The sequence below is a fragment of the Schistocerca cancellata genome, chromosome 11, assembly GCF_023864275.1.
Source record: "Schistocerca cancellata isolate TAMUIC-IGC-003103 chromosome 11, iqSchCanc2.1, whole genome shotgun sequence".
Classification (NCBI taxonomy): Eukaryota; Metazoa; Arthropoda; class Insecta; order Orthoptera; family Acrididae; genus Schistocerca; species Schistocerca cancellata.
The window spans coordinates 155,854,996-155,874,324 of NC_064636.1; the positions used below are offsets into that span (position 1 = coordinate 155,854,996).

Genomic DNA, 19,329 nt, shown 5'->3' on the forward strand with positions numbered 1-19,329 from the left:
AAACTTAAGGAAATCTACTGCCACACAAGGTTAACAACTACACTCTAGGTGGCAGAAAGGACACTCAAAAATGAAAAACAATAAAAATTTATGGTAGAAGCTAGATCTGGTGCTTATTTTGCTGCTAGGGGCTATCAAGTGGATACTACAGGAAAAAACAGTGACCTACAGTATACTGCTAGGGGCTATATAGTGAATGTTATTTATAAATGTTAAACAGTAACCAGCGGTAAACTACACCTACTGGTTATCCCTCGCATTTACAGTGTAAACAAACGTTTACGTACACGCGAAAATGGCCTAATAAAACTATAAAAACGGCTACATTCAATGTATCGATTCGAAATGACACAAATAAACGTAAATACTGAGTATTGTACACTGACAGATGCAGGTACAAAACAAAACCTTTAGCTAACAATAAGAGTTCAGAATGAAAAGCACAAATACGAGCTCTACTTTATAGGAACCCATAGGCTCACAGTACACGACCACTAATGCTCACAACAAGCTAAGGAAAATAAGCAGACGGCGAGGAGAGTATTAGCTTTCTGCTAACTAAACCGTATGTAAGAAGGGCTCAGAAGTTTTATTGTAACATTGATTTACTCAGACATTTTAGTGTAACACTAATTTACCACGTATTTTACGTCTACTTAACTGTTAACGCTCGAAGGTTGCGCTAGTCAAACGTACGCAAGTGGCGTTAGAGTTCACCGTCAGTATCACTTTTCCTAATAAAACGTATAAAAACTGCTACCTTCAATGTAAGGAGCCTAAATGACACTAATAAGCGTGAATACTGAGCATCCAACAATAACTTAAACTGATTAACCCTCGTATTTATAATGTAAACAAACGTTCACGTACACGCGAAAAATGACCTAATAAAATGTATAAAAACTGCTATCTTCAATGTATCGAGTCTACATGACACTACTGAGTATTGTGCACTACTTAATTGATGATCCCGCGCATTTAACAATGTAATTTAAGAATGTAAACAAACGTTTGCTTACACGCAAAGCTGTCCTTCGCTTTTCCTATTCAGACGCAAATAAAAACTGAAACCTTCAATTTATCAAGTCTATTTCACACTAATGCACGCAAATACTATAGAAAATACAGAAAAAACTATTAATTACATATCTCGTAACACTCACTGAAGAAGACGAAAAATTCCGCTGTTGGCCACACGAGCGACAAGATTAACGCTGGTTTTGAATGCATCTGCTGGTTCTGCGATACTGTCACCCTTCGTGTACTGTGTAGTCTGCAGCAACCTCATGGTGTTGTGGAAATTTGTGTGTGACATTCTGCAGGTAATTTATAAGCGTTTATAAACTGCAAATAAGAATAAGTGAAGAAATGTGTTTCGCAAGTAAATTAACATGGTACTTAATTTCTATCACTGTAACAGTTGAGTTTGATGAGTGTACTAGTTCGCGAAAATCTTGTGGATGACTCTGCTGTTTGAGGCTGCTGTCTTTTTTTTGTTTTAATTTTTAATGGGTACATAAGGATGAGATTTTATTCTGTATTTAATTGTGATCACATCACCTATAGTGTGCTTGGTGACGGTGTGCGAATGTTGTAATTTTTCAGGTTATGTTCATAACAACTAAATACCTGAGTTGTTAGTGCTTGTTTTTGGTCTGACCGGTAAAATCGCTACGTGTATCTTCGTAAAAGAAAGGGCTGAATGTGTGACGTGCTGTCAGGAGCAGTTTGTCTACGAAGTAATCTCCTCATATACTTCGTGGCTAACGAGAAAAGGCGGTCAGTGAAATTCAAAGGTTGTCCATGATAGTACGGTTATTTTGACTGACTTAGCAGTAATAATGATTGTGATGATAATTTTCTGTGATGTGATGTAGACATATAGCGGCTCCAGATTGTAGGGCTAATGTAAGCACTATTTCAAGTGCCCACAGTTTCTACATCATTTCGTGGTTTGAGTATGTTCGCATGAAAGGAAATGCTGCAATTCTGTTGCATTTTGTGAGTTTTCACTGTGCTTTGATTATTCGTGTCGTTAGTATTCGTGTAATCATATGTAAATACCAGTTTGTTGTAGTGTGTGGGTTTTAATGGAGTTCTGTATAAGAGTACTGTAACATCATTTACGAACTGGCGAAATACAAGGTATAGATTAACTATAATCTGTCTAACATAAAGCATTACATGTCATCAGAACTCAATAGATCATTCATCATATTTACAGTTAGTATGAAGTCGTTTCAGTAAATCAGTTTTGTTAGAAAATGCTAACCAATGTTTAATCTTGATGGTAATCAAGAATGAGAACTTCCGCATTGCAATGTGCAGTCTACAGTGCAGGTATTGGTTTCCTTTAATAGCAGGTAAAGATTCTAAAATGATGACGCTTCCTGTAAATTGGGCATACATCCGTGAATGAATACAGATGAAGTAAGTTTCAAGGTAATGCCTATGTTGATAATGCATGTTCACTGATAAACAATCCGTATGTCCGGATTTTCTTCATGTCCCTATCACACTGAAATTAACACAATGAACTAAGTATTGAATGAAATATTTGATGTTATTGAGTAATATCGTTGCAATCTATTGAGTGCTGTGATTGTTTGTAATGCTGAAGTTAATGCATGCACACAAAATTACACATCTTCCATAATTGTCACAACAGGATGGTATCCATGAGCCAGTGTTACAAAGAAGCAGTAGCAACTTTAAATGCTCGGTTTCCATTGCATGTTATTTTATGATTGTTCTCACTCTTCATGACCTGCAAAATGTGAATGCGTTTATATCAATGAACACACTGTTCCTCAGCCACTTTGAATCTGTTTCCTCTGTAATCACCCATTTACTGCACGCAATATATGAGTGAAAATACTGCCTTTGAGCTATACCTCATGGTAAAAACAGAAACTGAGTGGGCCAAAAACTTTTCTTATCTGATTGCTTTTTCTTTACTTGTAGAACTGAAGCGATGGACCGGGAGCCAACTAAGTGGATAAAAAAAGAGGAAACTGATGAAGTACAAACTGAGTTACACTTGATAGTAAGTGGCTTACTTGTATTTCTTAACAGGTTTTCATTAATTTCTGTGTGCAGTGTGATCCGTGAATACATACAATTGATGTCATACAGCTGGAAACATGAATAATTCTGTTTACTAAACTCATGAACTTACTGTCTGAAATATGACATTTTGCACAGTGCATTGAAATAAGCCTTGAATTAAACCTCACATAGAATTGAGCAAGAGTTCCAATTTAATGTTTAGTAAACATGGAAAACTTTTTTAATGCACAACCCAATTATACTGATAAATTGGTTGCCATAAAGTGGGTATTTCTGCTCTGATACACTTCTTTTGAATGACAACCTTAATGTGCAACTTAAGAATAATTATGACTGTAGTGAATCTTAGCAGTGCCATTAAATTTATAAATGGTATGGCTGCAGTTAATGCATTATTGCAGTGTATCGTGGTATGGAATGAGAATTGTAATTTATTTACTGATAATGTAAAATAAATTATTTATAAATAATTTTGAAGTGACACTCACATGGTCACTAATCTGAGAAGTATATTTTGTTTACTTTGAATATGTGAACCATATGTAAGTAGAACTCTCAGCAGTAAAGTTAAATTTCAGACAAATATCACATGGAAGCATAAATTGTTACACAGCAGAATGAATTTGTCTGTTGGCAGCAAAGTTTTGATGAAGCAATGGGGCTACACATCAAATATTGACAGGTTTGTTCATAACCACTTTCTGCATTTGCTGCACATTGTTACGCGTATTGTTTGTGAAACTGTCACAATGTTACAGTTACTGGTGTAAATAATCTTACATATACATGTCACTTGAAATCTGATGTAGTGCAACTGGTTGTAGGGTATTCACCTATCAGCAGCAAACAAATTCACTTGGTGCCAGTAGTATTTTTATCCTGCAAATGAGAATTGAGTGCACTGACACAATCATGCAAACTACTTGTGAACTATCTGTGCTGAAAAAATCTGTTTCAACATCCATCTTGAGTGCAACTGCAGAAGTACTGGGATAGCATTAATGCAGCATTTGCATTTGAATATATGTGAGTACTTCATTATAGATTATATAAACTATGTGAATAGCCTGCAATTCATTTGACAAGCATTATCACAACAGTAATCCTAAACAATCACTGTGAGGAAATGATAGGAAAATAAATATACTAAATTTTATTAAATACAGTAAAAGAGTGGTTAGACCCAACACAGTTCAGGCTTTGGCTTTGACCCCTGATGTAATGATGGTTTGGCATTCAGGATGATATGTATGCACAACACACATCATGTAAATGAAAAGCAGTTTGAAGATCCATTGACTTTGGACCTAAACTGGAGAAATATTCAAAGGCTACAAGGTTAAAATGTGGTTCTAGACCCACTCCCCCCTTGTAACATTGGTTGTAGTGGGAGTCTGATTCATAGTGCATCTCAAGGCTTAGCCTATGTTCAAAAGTGGCAGTGTGGCTGTGAGCTGACAAAGTCTAGAAATGTGAAAGCCAAGTAAAGAATATGGTAAGAAATTGATCAGTAGCACAGCCTAATGTTAACCAAAACATCCAAATGGTGCCCATAACATAACTTTTTACCAACAAGAAGTCTTCTCATACACTGTGTGCTGTGTTAGTTGATGGACTGAACTGCCCTATGACCTTAACATTGTATCAGTTGAAAGCCACCTTCTTTGCCAAATTAATTAAATGTTAATTTTTAATTGATGTATATTTTGGGCATGAGCACATGCTGGAAAGTAATGACACAAAATTTCTATTCAGAAATTATTGAAGCATTTTAATTAAAACAAACTTAATATTTAACATATTTATTCTTCGTGTTTGTATATTTATTTCAAACATAGTCACCGTGGCACTGAACACCTTTCTCCCAGTGAGACACCAGGTTGTTGGTGTCATCACTGTAGAATGCTTGACTTCGTTGGCAGACCCACAGCCTCACCTATGCTCACACTATAATTCATAACTATCAAAGTTGAGTCCCTGAAGGTGTTCTTTAAGTTTTGCAAACAGTTGAAAATTCATTGGCTCAAACCGGTTCAGTATGGAGGATGATCAATAATAATGAATCAAAGGCGTCAGACTGTACAGTGGAGCTCGTGTGAGGCACTGTGTCACAAAAGAAGTATTGTAAACTGGTTGCAAAGCACATCCACCCCTTCTGTTGTTGTTGTTGTGCTCTTCAGTGGCAAGACTGGATTGATGCAGCTCTCCACGCTACTCTATCCTGTGCAAGCTTCTTCATCCCCGAGTAACTACTGCTACCCACATCCTCCTGAGTCTGTTTAGTGTATTCATGTCTTGGTCTCCCTCTGATTTTCACCCTCCACCCTTCGCTCCAATACTAAATCAATGATCCATTGATGGCTCAGAACCTGTCCTACCAACCAGTCCCTTCTTCTATAGGTTGGCACACGAAATGTGTTACCATTTTGTTTTTGAATATAAACTTTATTGTCAATACAATCTGAAAGGAACATATACTACAATGAAGTGCTGTCCATGGAGATTTGTTCTAACTCAGTACATGCTCAATATGTCCACCATTTCGTTTCCTAACTTTCTTCAAAGAAAGTCTGAAGTTAGTGAGTACACTACGGCACATGTCTTCCCTAATTTCACTGAAAGCTTAAAGAATAAGTCTTCTGAGCTCCATTAAATCACGTGTACATTTCAGGAAATTTTTTTCCTTTGGGTACCCCCAAAGAAAAGTCACATGGATTGAGGTCTGGACTATTGGGGGGCCAGTTTTGTCCGTCATTGAAGCGACCTGGAAACCTGAGTGAAATGATCCGCATGTCGAAATGCTCGTGTAAAAACTCCAACACAGTGTTTGCAGTATGTGGCCTTGCTCCATCTTGCATGAATCACTGTGTGTTGAAGGGCAAGTCAGTAGCTAGAAGCTGTGGAATGAATCTATTGTGAAGCATGCTCAAATAACGTTCGCTGTTCAGTTTCTTCAAAGAAAAAGGGTCCAGTAAGTCCGTGACTGGAAATTGCTGCCCACGCTGTAATCCTTGGAGTATAATGTCGTTCATGAAGCACTTGTGGGTTTTCAGTGGCTTAAAAGTGTACATTTTGTTTGTTAATGACACCATCTAAATGAAAATGCGCCTCATCTGAAAACCAAACGTTGTTGAGAGTTCCTTCCCTATCCTCCACCCACTGGGCAAACAGTAGCCTCTGCTGCTTGTGTTCTTCAGTGAGCTTCTGTGCACAGGTCATCTTGTATGGGTACATGTGGAGGCCACTTTTAAGAATGCATTAAATGGAGTGACTGGATATTCCCAGTTGCACTGCTGCCTTTCTACAAAATTTCCTGGGACTTCTCTGTACAACAACTCGTACTGCTTCAATATTCTCCGGCGAACAAACAGGCTTAGGCCGAGGTCGCTTCGGATCCAATACTGTTCCTTCCTGTACAAATTTATCGTACAACCTGTGAATGGTCTTCTTGCAAGGGACCCATCATGTGTTAAACTGTTGTCAAAAACACCTCTGAGTCACAACAAGGCTTTTCGTTTCATGGAAAAGTAACACAATTGCCGATCGTTGCTGTGTCGTCAGTCTTCCATTGTCAGCCATTGCTGGTTACTAGTCTCCTAGTGGCAGTATCATGAATTACATGTCACTTCATAACTCATTTGTTTTTCCAAGCTCTGCTGGTACTGCTGTAGAGATCCCAGCGGAGTATCAAATGTGCGGCGTAAATTGTAAAAGAAACAATTGGTAGCACATTTTGTTCACCACCCTATAGTTAAGTTGTGCCACAAATTCCTCTTCTCCCCAATTCTATTCAGTATCTCCTCATTAGTCACATTATCTACCCATCTAATCTTCAGCATTCTTCTGTAGCACCACATTTCGAAAGCTTCTGTTCTCTTCTCGTCTAAACTATTTATTGTTCATGTTTCACTTCCATACGTGGATACACTCAATGCAAATACTTTCAGAAAAGACTTCCTGACACTTAAATCTATACTCGATGTTAACAAATTTCTCTTCTTCAGAAATGCTGTCCTTGGCATTGCCAGACTACATTTTATATTATCTCTACTTCAACCTTCATCAGTTATTTGTCTCCCCAAATAGCAAAACTTATCAACTACTTTAATTGTCTTATTTCATAATGTAATTCTGTCATCACCACCCAATTTAATTCGACTACATTCCATTATCCTTGTTTTGCTTTTGTTGATGTTCGTCTTATATCCCTCTTTGAATGCGCTGTCCATTCTGTTCAACTGATCTTCCAGGCCCTTTACTGCCTCTGACAGAATTACAATGTCATTAGCTAACCCCAAAGTTTTTATTTCTCCTCCCTGTATTTTAATTCCTACTCAAAATTTTTCATTTGTTCCCTTTATTTCTTGCTCAATATGCAGACTGAGCGACATCAGGGATAGGCTAAAACCCAGTCTCACTCCCTTCCCAACCACTGCTTCCCTTTCGCTCCTCCCCTTTTATAACTGCCATCTGGTTTCTGTACAAATTGTAAATAGCCTTTCACTCCCTGCATTTTGCGACTGCCACCTTCAGAATTGAAAGAGAGTATGCCAGTCAACATTGTCGAAAGCTTTCTTTAAGTTTACAAATACTAGAAATGTAGGTTTGCCTTTCCTTCATCTATCATCTAAGATAAATCATAGGGTCGGTATTTGCTCAAGTGTTCCAACATTTCTACGGAATCAAAACTAATCTTCCCTGAGGTCGGCACCTACCAGTTTTTCCATTCGACTGTAAAGAATTCATGTTAGTATTCTACAGCCATGACTTATTAAACTGATAGATCGGTAATCTTCAAGCCTGTCAACATTTGCTTTCTTTGGGATTGCAATTATAATATTCTTCTTGAAGTCTGGGGGTATTTTGCCTGTCTCATACATTTTTCTGACCAGATGGCAGAGTTTTTTCAAGGCTGGCTGTCCCAAGGCTATCAGTAGTTTTAATGGATGTTGTCTCCTCCCAGGGCCTTGTTTCAACTTATGTCTTTCAGCACTGTCAAATTCTTCACGCAGTATCGTATCTCCCATTTCATCCTCATCTACATTCTCTTCCATTTTCAAAATATTGCCCGCAAGTGCATCGCCCTTGTATAGACCCTCTATAGGTCTCTTCAGTATTCCAGTAGGCAGTGTCTGTCTTACCCCTAGTAATATATGCCATATGCCTCTACATCCTTAAATTTGTCCTGTTACCATCCCTGCTGGGCCATTTTGCACTTCCTGTCGATCTCATTTTTGAGACGTTTTTATTCCTTTCAGCCTGCTTCATTTACTGCATTTTTATATTTTCACCATTCATCTATTAAATTCAGTATCTCCTCTGTTACCCAAGGATTTCTAGTAGCCTCGTCTTTTTACCTACTTGATCCTCTGCTACTTTCACTAGTAATCTCTCAAAGCTACCCTTCCTCTTCTGCTGTATCTCTTACCCATGTCCTTGTCAATGGTTCCCTAGTGCTTTCTGAAACACTCTACAATCTCTGATCCTTTCACTTTATCCAGATCCCATCTCGTACAATTCCTACCTTTTTGCAGTTCTTTCAGGTCTGCATAGATATCTGCCTATTACACATTGCAGCCTTCTCCAAATGTCGGCGGTATCTTTCAGTCAGCAGACAAGATTGGCCTGTATGCTTTTGTGCTGCATGTGTCCCTTCATGCTTCCACTTCACTATCTCATCAGAAACAGTGGACGTAGGAATGTTCAGGGGTGTGGAAAGCTCGCATACAGACATATGACACCCTATCACCTGACCACATTCAAAGTCAATGAGCTCCGCGGAGCACCCCATTTTGCTCTCTCACGATGTATAATGACTACTGAGGTCTCTGATATGGAGTAGGTGGCAGCACAATGCACCAAATATGAAAAAGTAAGTTTTTGAGGGTGGCCTGATGCTTTTGAGCACATAGTGTATGATGAAGTTGTGCTCTGTGCAAAATTCTACCAGACGGCTTCCTCTTTCATTCCTTACCCACATTCCATATTCACCTCCTACTTTTCCTTCTCTTCCTTTTCCTACTATTGAATTCCAATCCCCTATGTCTGTTAAATTTTTGTCTCCCTTCGTTATCTGAATAATTTCTTTTATCTCATCATACATTTCTTTAATCTCTTCATCATCTGGGGACCAGGTTGGCATATGAACTTGTACTACTGTGGTAAGTGTGGGCTTTGTGTCTATCTTGGCTACATTACTGCATTCACTATGCTGTTCATAGTAGCTTACCCGCACTCCTGTTTATTCATTTTTAAACCTAGTCCTCCATTGCCCCTATATGATTTTGTATTTATAATCCTGTATTCATCTGACCAGAAGTCGTATTCCTCATGCCATCAAACTTAACCAATTCCCATCATATTTGTCTTTACCCTATCCATTTCCCTTTTTAAATTTTCTAACCTGCCTGCCTGATTAAAGGGTCTGACATTCCATGTTCCAATTTGTAGAACATAAGTTTTCTGTCTCCTGATAACGATGTCATCCTGGAGATCTGAATGGGGGACTATTTGACTTCCAGAATATTTTACCCAAGAGGACACCATCATCATTTAATGATCAGTAAAGTTGCATCCCCTCGTGAAAAATTACGGCTATAGTTTCCCCTTGCTTTCATCCGTTTACAGTACCAGCACAGCAAGGCTGTTTTGGTTAATGTTACAAGACCAGATCAGTCATTCATCCTGACTGTCGCCCCTGCAACTACTGAAAAGACTGCTGCCCCTCTTAAGGGACCACATGTTTGTCTGGCCCCACAACAGATACCCCTCCATTGGGGTTGCACCTACGGAATGACTAAATAGCTGAGGCATGCAAGCCTCGCTACCAGTGCCACAGTTCATGGTTCATGTTAGGTCCACTCCTTCATGACAATCATGTTTCCCACTGGCAGTGGCATTTTTCATGAAAACAATGCACCATTTCACAAGGCCATGAGTGTGTGATAGAGTGGTTTCAGGAACACGTGGTGAGTTCCAATTGATGTGTTGGCCACCCAACTCGCCAGCCCTGAACCTGGTCGAACAGATCTGGGATGTGATTTAACATAACGTCATAGATCATCCCCCCTTCCAGAATTTATGGGAATGAGGTGACCTGATTGTATAAATATGGTTCCAACTTCCTCCAGTGATCTATGAAGGCCTCATTGCTTCCGTGCCACTATGTCTCCCTACTGTTGTCTGTGCCATAGGTGTACATACCAGCTTTTAGATGAGTGATGATAATCTTGGGCTGATCAGCATATGGCAGTTACCATTATTGAAAGAAGATTTTTTATTGTAATGATTGTGATGGTATAATGATACTGCCACATAAAGTTCAGCTAAACAGTACATGCTGCCCACGAGCCCTGCATGACTCACCCTCCAGTCCAGCTTCAAGACACCGACTGCCCATGAGATCCACTGCTGTTCCTCTACACCCATTGTTGCTCCACAATGCCCACTGGTGTCACGAGCTGTGAGCTGTGACATCTGCCAGGCACATGGGGCACGAATTCGAAGAGGGAGCCCACCGTGGCTCAGCCTCCTCCACCAAACCAAAATCCCCCTTCCCCACCGTTAAGGAGCCCTTTACATATGCCTCTCCTTGATATGAATAATGTGCATGTGTGAAGCTTTACTCATCTATAAATTCAGAACCAGGAGGTTTGCCGAGCTCACCACCCTGACAATCTAACAGGGTCCCAACAACTGAGAAGCTAGCTTGCTATCGAACCCTAACTCCCCCTTTTCAGCAATATTAGGGTTTCGGACTAACACTGTGTCCCCAGCCTTTCCAATGAACTGTTTAGCCCCTGATTGTAACAGGTGGATAACCTGTGACAGGCAGTTTTGGTATTATGTCTAGCCTGGCTTCAGTTGTGCTGTGTTACTGCTAGGGTGACTTGTTCTTGAAGCAAATCATTGATTGCCTGCAGGTTGACAAGAGGAAAATTGACTGGCTGTGCTAACATAAGGGATACTGGAGCAGCCTCCAGGGACTTGGGTTGTGCAGTGTTAAAGATAAAATTGAGCCACGTTGTCTGAGCCTTGTTGTGAAAGATAAGCACAGCCTTCAACTTGCAGTTCACCTGGTCAGCAAAGTATGCTGGTAAAAGGATTTGTGGTCACATCTTTAATTCCATTGTCAAAGCAGAACCTCACAAATAGCTGGGAAACAGAAGCTATCAAGCATCCTCGGTGGCCTGGAAACAGAAAAAATTCATAACAAATGCTGGCCAGCTGCCAGGATGGTCATTTCTCTGCTCAGAATGTGTCAAAAAAATGAGAAAAGTCATCCATGATCATAACTAGTAGGTGCCTAATACACACACACACCTGATGAAGTGGACCTATATAATCCATACAAAGTTAAACTATCAGGCATTCCTAACGGGTAGACTCTAAAAGCCACTTGAGGGAATTCAAGTTGGGCTCAGCTCCCTTACCGCTCTCACACTCCTCCACCAACCTCTGGACAGCCTTATTCAGGGAGGACCAGGTGACATGTTGAGTGATCTTGACCCCACCAACCTCCAGGCTTGCTTATACAGGGAGGACCAGGTGATGTGTCGTCTGATCTTGACAACAGTTTTATAAATACCTAAGAGGGTATTATGGAAATAATGAGCCAAAACCTAACTAAGAGCTTGATTGTCAGTCTCTAAACAAAATTCCTGGTGTTCAAAATAAAATCTGAATTTCTTAAGGGCAAACATAACCGCCAAAGCTTCCCATTCATACATAGAATATTTCATCTCTGCAGGTGAAAGTTCCCAAGGTGCATTGCTATAGGGCATCAACATGCAACACCTCCCCTGCCATTCTGTTCCTGCAGGAGGACAGCTACCACTTTCTACTCCAGAAGAATTAGGTGTCTGTCTGCAAGAAGAACACGACCTCAAAATTTGGTATGTCTAATACTAGTGGGTTACTAAGCACCACCTTAATGGCTTCAGAAGATTCTGGATGACTTTCATCCCATATGAAATTTCTTAAATCGTTAAGGCACCCCACTAATTTAATAAAATTCGGCACAGACTTTTGAAAAAAATGTCATGCCTATGAACAGTGCCACACCTTTCTTATATCTAGGAGCTGGAAATTTTCGCAAATCACTAGTATACTCCTGGTCAATTTCAATCCAATCAGTGAAACTAAGATGTCCCAAGGATGAAACCTATGTGCCAGTGTCATTTCAGATGGTTTCACAGTAAGTCCCACCTCCCTCTGGTAAACCAGAACTGCCTCAAGATGTTGCAGGTTTTCAGACAGACTAGAACTGTAAACAACCATGCCATCTAGATAATTACACACACACTTGAATGTGAAATCACCCATAACACAATCTAGAAGGCAAGACATAATGGTAACTCCCGTTGAAAAACCAAAGGGCACCCTGTTAAAACTGTGGAGGTTTCAATCTGTACAACAGGCAGTAATATACTTGGAATCCTCTGTTAACATGATCTGATAATATGCGAGATTGAGATCCAGGACAGCAAAATACTGAGCCTGACTGAACCAAGTAAAAGAATTATGCAGATTGGGAAGTGGCACAGATTCCAAAACTACGTTCTCATTAACTGCACAGTAACCCACAACAGGATGAAACACCCTACTGCTGCCCATAGATACTGAGAATATGGTAGAAGCAGAGGCTGAAGTTGAGGGCCTGATGACCGCATTGAACAACACGTTATTAATCAAAGTACATATACATATCATCCTTGATGGAGAAAACCTCTCTGGAATGTCATTTGTAAGGCAAATCTTGTACTGGATTTTATCGGTGATGTCCAATCTGTTAGTTAACATCTGTGGTAACCGATCAAAAACTTCCAGTACCAACATCACCTCTACTGGATGAAGGTGACTGAGCTGAAATGGCAAACATTGCGGTAACACACTATGAATTCCTGTGGCAACCTGACAGGAGCACAATGTGAATGTTTCAGCTGGGTTAAATTTAAAATAAACAACCCTGTCCTGACAAACTATCACAAACCCACTACCACTTACAAAAACACACTGCAAAATTAAGTTCACTGAAAGATTTTTAGATACTATCCACTTCACAGGCCAAGAAAATTTTCCAATACTCAGTTTTGCCAACCAGAGGCAACATGTGCCCAGTGAGAGCTCAACATTGGGAGGACGGATGCAAACGAGGCAATTCACAGGTATGGCGGAACTTCAAATGCCACAGATAATCTAAACGAGAAACTGAACTACCGGAGTTGAGGAGGGCGCACATTCGTTCCTGGTTAAGTTGTACCCAAAAATAAGGCAGGGGTTCCCGTACCTCGGACTTGGCACAGATCCAGCCCTTAGGCAGTAGAACACTACCGTGCCTCTTCCATTCTGTGTGATGTCAGCTGTTTGATTCTCCTTCCATGTCACCAGACATCGCCATACAAAATGGCCCTCTTTGTTACACTGGAAACACATCCTACACTTTTCCCTTATGGGTGGTCCCCTTTTAAATTACTTGGAATCTCAATCCCCATCCTGATAATGACACTTAAACCCCCATCACTGCTGGTCTGCGAAACTCAGACTTCAATAGCAGACACCAAAGCCTCTAATTCAGTAAAAGATGTGCATTTATTAGTGAAGGTAATCCATGAACAGTCCTGTGGCCACATTTTCTGTAATATATTATTGAGTATTTGTATCTCTGTGACTTGCAATTCCAGGTATGGAATGGTCATACGCATTCATCTATGAACCTAGGAAAAGGTTCATGAGAAAACTGCAATAGCCAAAAATGTTTATGCCTGAGTAGCCTCTTAATTGAGGTGACAATTTCAGGCCAATAATTGATCTTTACAACTCCCTTGATGTTGCACTTTCATGTAAAATTCGATTGAAAACATGGCTTAACACAGGGGGTACAGCATCTGAACAACAACATTGTCAGTGATGGCCAAAGTGTCAGCATGAAACATAAATTTGACTATGATCCATATGATGGATTTTACCTGTCTTTAAATTCTACATTGAAAGTTCCATTGTAGCTTGCAGCAGTAACATTATTTGGTATGGTAATTTCCCAAATGAATTCTCCTGAGGTCCTTAAAGGTGTCCGTAGCATTCATACTACTTCCAGCAGTTATATGTCGGTGGGAGAATCTTGTTCACCACCTATTGCTCCTAATTTGTCTAAATAAAGGCAGCTGTTCCTGTAACTGCAGAGCTAATGTAATCTGCTCAGAATAGAGATTACGTTGTGCAGTACCGCACAAGTGATTATCCCAATGGATCAATTGTGCCTGAATTATATGTATTTGCTTATGATGTGGCTGACTACTTTCTAAACACACTACATTCTGACACAAGATTGTCATGGCCAGAGCTCAGGCAGCTAGTGCAACATATACCTCCATAGTGCATTTGGTACTAATCACCAAGGGGTCGTCCACAAGTTGGGCACACCGCCCTTACATGGAAGCTGACAAACTTTTAATTCATAGATAAACTGTTGATTTTTCAATGAGGACAAACGGACAGTTGTGGGACCCCATGTTCAGCAGTGGATACCTGCAAACACACACCTCGTGGTGAATGACAGTATGACACCTTCCCCCTTTACTTCCAGGAAAATAACCATTCTCTGTTACCAACCAAACATCGAGCAGGAAAAGGGGAAATTAAGTGGAAGCACTGGATGGATTGGGGTTCACATGAGTCTCCATTGTTTATTAAAATGTTTTTATTTAAGAAAAATAACTAAAGTCAGATACATTAGCGGGATTACAAACAACACTCCAAACTTTCAAATTTAAGACATTACACACCTTAGTTTAGTGTCAATTTAAATAAGGCAATAGTTAAAGACAAAAGCTGTGTCTGACACCAGTTCTTAGATTTTAGATTCAAAATTTCCATCTTCACAAACTGCAACTGAGAAAATGCTTCAACAAATGAACAAATAATTATCTGGAAACAGATGGCTCTTTAATACAACACAGAAGCATAACTCAACTCAAAGGTTAAAACTGAATAGCTATACTGGAAGACAGAGCAATTTATAGCTGCCTCGTGACCCTTAGAAAAAGGAAATTCTTAAAATATACCTCAAAGTGCATCTAGATAATTTAATAAAGTAAACAGGTACACAGATTTCTAGAGCTACCTTCAGGCAGACAGACAGAGCAAGTCTCTCTAAATCTTGCACCAGTGAGCAGTTAAGTAATTAACAAGAGAATGAGCATGCACAGATCGATATAACTGGCTTCAGACACAGTGAAAATTCTAAGGCATAGTGTAGAAAATCCCAAAGTGATTCAGTATGTGAATGTGCATGCATAGCAGCTCAAGAACATCCTTTAAAAAGGAAAACCAGTAATTAGTAGTCAGAACCTACTTGTAGCAGTAAATAAATAACAGGTGAGAAAAGCTCACTCCATGACAACTTTAAAATAACAAACACTTGAACAATTAAATCTGGTAAGCAGTAACTCACCCTGAGACGGAATAAATTTCTTTTACTCTCTACCTCACAAATGGCCAGTGAACGAACACGAAAAACATTCAGAGCTCAGTAACACTTGATGGTTTTACACACTTTTGCTTGTTCCAGTCTCTGAGCGTCAACTGTGCCTGTTACTTACCAACAGGCTATATTTTCACAAGTCTGGATGACATCTGAATGTGACGTGAGATTCACATAGAGATGATCAGCATGTGACCAATCTAACAGTGCTCAACAGTATGTTCAACAAAGGCACTCGACCCAACAAACCCCCAAAAATCAAAATTTACAAAATTTTAGTTCAAATTTCGAATAGTGATTTATGTAACTTGAGTGAAGGCAGCCTATCGGTAGCCGGCAGTGGTGAATTCCCTGAGGCTGATATACAGAGGCAATGTTAACGGCCACAGCATGATAAGCATGCCCTGAGTCCAAGTGCAAAACAATCAAAGTGTGCCACAACAGTAGAAAACTGGAGCAGACTAAGGAGCATCTAAATTCCACTGTCATTCTCACTTAATACAACTGCACGGCCACGATAGTTGGGTAGATCAATGGACTCGTCAGATGATTCTCATCAAAAACTCGGTCTAAGGCTAAACATGGTCACACTTAAAACAGTATTCAGGATTGCCAAATCATCGAATCCACTGCTAAACATGGGGACTTGAATAGCAATAACAAGCTTGTCTAGTGGCTAGACACTGCCCTAACCCCTTCCAAGGCAATGCCACAAGGTATTAAGTCATGCAACACAACTGAAATCGGGCAGTTTTTCAGATGAGGAAGCTTGTTGCATAATGTGACTTCCACAGAGAAGAACAAATAGCAAATACAGATAGCCAAGACCACACCATTGTACTGTCTTTCATTAACACCTGTGCCTGCAATTAATAACTTGATAGAACTTTTGAAGGGCTACTAGTCACTCAGTTCGGTCAATTGTGGCTGAATGGCAAATACTGTCGAAGTACCCTGCGTGGCTCTTATCGTGCCCCGAGCTCCAAGCCAAAGAAGTGACATCACCAGGTGCAGGATGGGAATTCAAAGAGGTAGCCCGCCATGCGTCAAATAGTAAGAATAATAAAATCATAATCATCATTATTTGTACTAGTATATTAGTATTATTGTAGGCAGTTAATTAATACAAAAGTCAATTAATAACATGTTGCTGTATTCTTTCTATCTTCTGCCCAGCATCTCTCTTCAAGGCATCTTCTTTGCGTACACCATTTTGCTTCATTATTTTGTCGATATGCTCTTTCTGAAAGTTAAGTAGTCTTCTTTGTTTCTATCAGTAAGATGATTTCCAATAAAAAATTATTCTTTGGCTGCTAATTATCTAACATCCACAACAGATCCCAATATCAGATTAATGATTTTCTTTCTATGCTATCACTGTTTCATTTGTTCCCATTCCAGCACTTCCTTTGACATTGTGGGTTTTTCAGTCTTGATATGCTGGTGCTGTTCCATAAATAATCTTTCCAGAACTTTGTCTTCTTTTGAGATCAGCAAGTAAACCCATAGTTCAGATCCATAGAATAGGACTGATGTAGGCTGTAGCCTACTCTCTCTTTTTGTTCTGTTAGAAACGTGCTTGTCCCACCAGAAGGAATTCATGAAGTTAGAATAATATTAAGTAGTGTGCCAACGTAGGGTGTGCGCGTTTAATAATTTTGTCATAAATAAGCATTCAGTGCAACAAGGTTTTGATGTAACTGTTCTAGACATTTTATTATTCTAATCATAAAAGTAGTATGAGTGATGTGGCACTTGACAGTCCAGTTTCTTCTCCCCCACACAGTTGGTGTAAACTGTATTGTAATTTGATATGAACAACATTGATTTTATGAACAACATTGAAGTCATTGTTTCAGGTAATAGCTGTGCTATTTTACTTCATTACGCTGCCATTATATGCATATGTAGATAATGAAGCTAGAAAATATGATTGAAAACAATAGCATAGGGAGAAGGCTGAAATGAAAGATCATAATGAATTTTCAAAGGTGTTGTCATTAATCAGTCTTACAATTTTTTGCTGCCTCCCAGTGAACTATACCATAGTGAACTCATCACTGAGAATTTTAAACTCAAAAGAGAACACTTAACAGTAACTACTATTTAGTTATAAAGTCGTGTGATGGTTGGGGTTTATCTGTGTAATACATTTTATATAATATGGGAGGACTGTGACTGCTTAAAAGTACTTATTACAGTTTGTTATTTTTGCCACAGGCGCAAGATTATCCATGCAGCATGAATGTAAAAGAAGAGTTGGAGGAGGGTGTGAATAAAGAGGTAATTTTAGAATTTATATGACTACATGGAAGTAATGTTGTTGAGCTGTGGTGAAAATAATGAGATGGTAATCAATTGTGTGTGTTTTTACTTTAGGGTAAAGATAACAAGGGTGACAGTATTACAGTATGCTCCAGGTTGGAAATGAGGAAACCGGTAAAATAGAATATTTTGTTACACTTTACCCATATGGATTTAAACATTATCTTTGAGCAGGTGAAGTAGTTTAGCTTGTGAGTTTGTAGAATTGCTTCTTTACATTATAAGTACAAATAAAAATTAAATGAGATAGCATTGATGAAGTTATATGAAAATTGGTACCAAGTTCCCAAGACTCAAGCTATGATTTCCTGTTTTAATGAGTAGTTCCCTTAATGGTTCCGTGTATGTGAACTTCAGCATTGGATCTTTTTATTCGCCATGTGATACTGCTGTGACAGTTACAGAATCATTGAAGGAATATCTACACAAAGTAGTGCAGAAAAAGTAGGTGATCCTAACCTACTGAGTACAGACAAAGATGTCTGTGCATACATTGCAAGTGGTATGGACAGGCAGTCTTGTGAAGTACTTCAGAAGAGTTTTCTGAAATCTGTCGTAAGCTGCTAGTTTAATTGCCCACACAAAATTGAAATAGTTGAAATACTGCAACTATAAAAAGGCTTGTCCTTACAGATGGTATTCGTACAGAGAGGAGCTAGTGATCATGATGCCAGCACAGCAACAGTGGTAAATAAAACTTCCTGGCAGATTAAAAATTGTGTACCGGACTGAGACTTGAACTTGGGACCTTTGCCTTTCACGGGCAAGTACTCTACCATCTGAGCTACCTAAGCACGACTCACACCCTGTCCTCGCAGCTTTACTTCTGCAAAGGTTCGCAGGAGAGCTTCTGTAAAGCTTGGAAGGTAGGAGACGAAGTACTGGCAGAAGTAAAGCTGTGAGGACAGGGCGTGAGTGGTGCTTGGGTAGTTCAGATGGTAGAGCACTTGCCCGCAAAAGGCGAAGGTCCTGAGTTCAAGTCTCGGTCCGGCACACAGTTTTAATCTGCCAGGAAGTTTTATATCAGCACACACTCTGCTGCAGAGTGAAAATCTCATTCTGGATGGTAAATGAAGTTAATGAATCCTTTAAGAGGGCTAGGTGAATAGATTTGCTAGAAAGAGCAGGTAAGTAGTTGTTAGCATCCCATTTAAACAATGAGAATGTCATTTACTTCCAATATGATTTACATAGAGGAAGATGGACAAACGCTAAATGGACTGTAAATCACACTCTGAATAAGTATGTGGTGAGTAACTGGATTACAGACAGGAAAGACCCACTGTGGTTTAATGTCAGAATTGGGAAAACACTGAGGAAGCAGACTGTTGTACACTCAGTTCAAGAAAGTATGCACAGTGGTGACAGGCAAGTGCTAATGGAAATTCTTCTGTCTGTAAAAAGATCTATGCGTGAAGCATACAACTACCACCATCATACGTGGGCAACAGATT

General features: G+C 39.5%; 1 protein-coding gene across 1 annotated transcript in view; it reads left to right on the forward strand.

Annotated features, from left to right (window-relative positions):
• The first annotated feature begins 1,189 nt into the window (after positions 1-1,189).
• The window catches only part of LOC126108982 (zinc finger protein 708-like), a 725,579-nt gene continuing 707,439 nt past the window's right edge, over positions 1,190-19,329 (forward strand). The window contains exons 1-3 of the mRNA XM_049914384.1: positions 1,190-1,394; positions 2,965-3,046; positions 17,771-17,833. Of these exons, the coding sequence (XP_049770341.1) occupies positions 2,975-3,046; positions 17,771-17,833 (135 nt within the window). The 5' untranslated portion in view covers positions 1,190-1,394; positions 2,965-2,974. The remainder of the gene's footprint in view (positions 1,395-2,964; positions 3,047-17,770; positions 17,834-19,329) is intronic.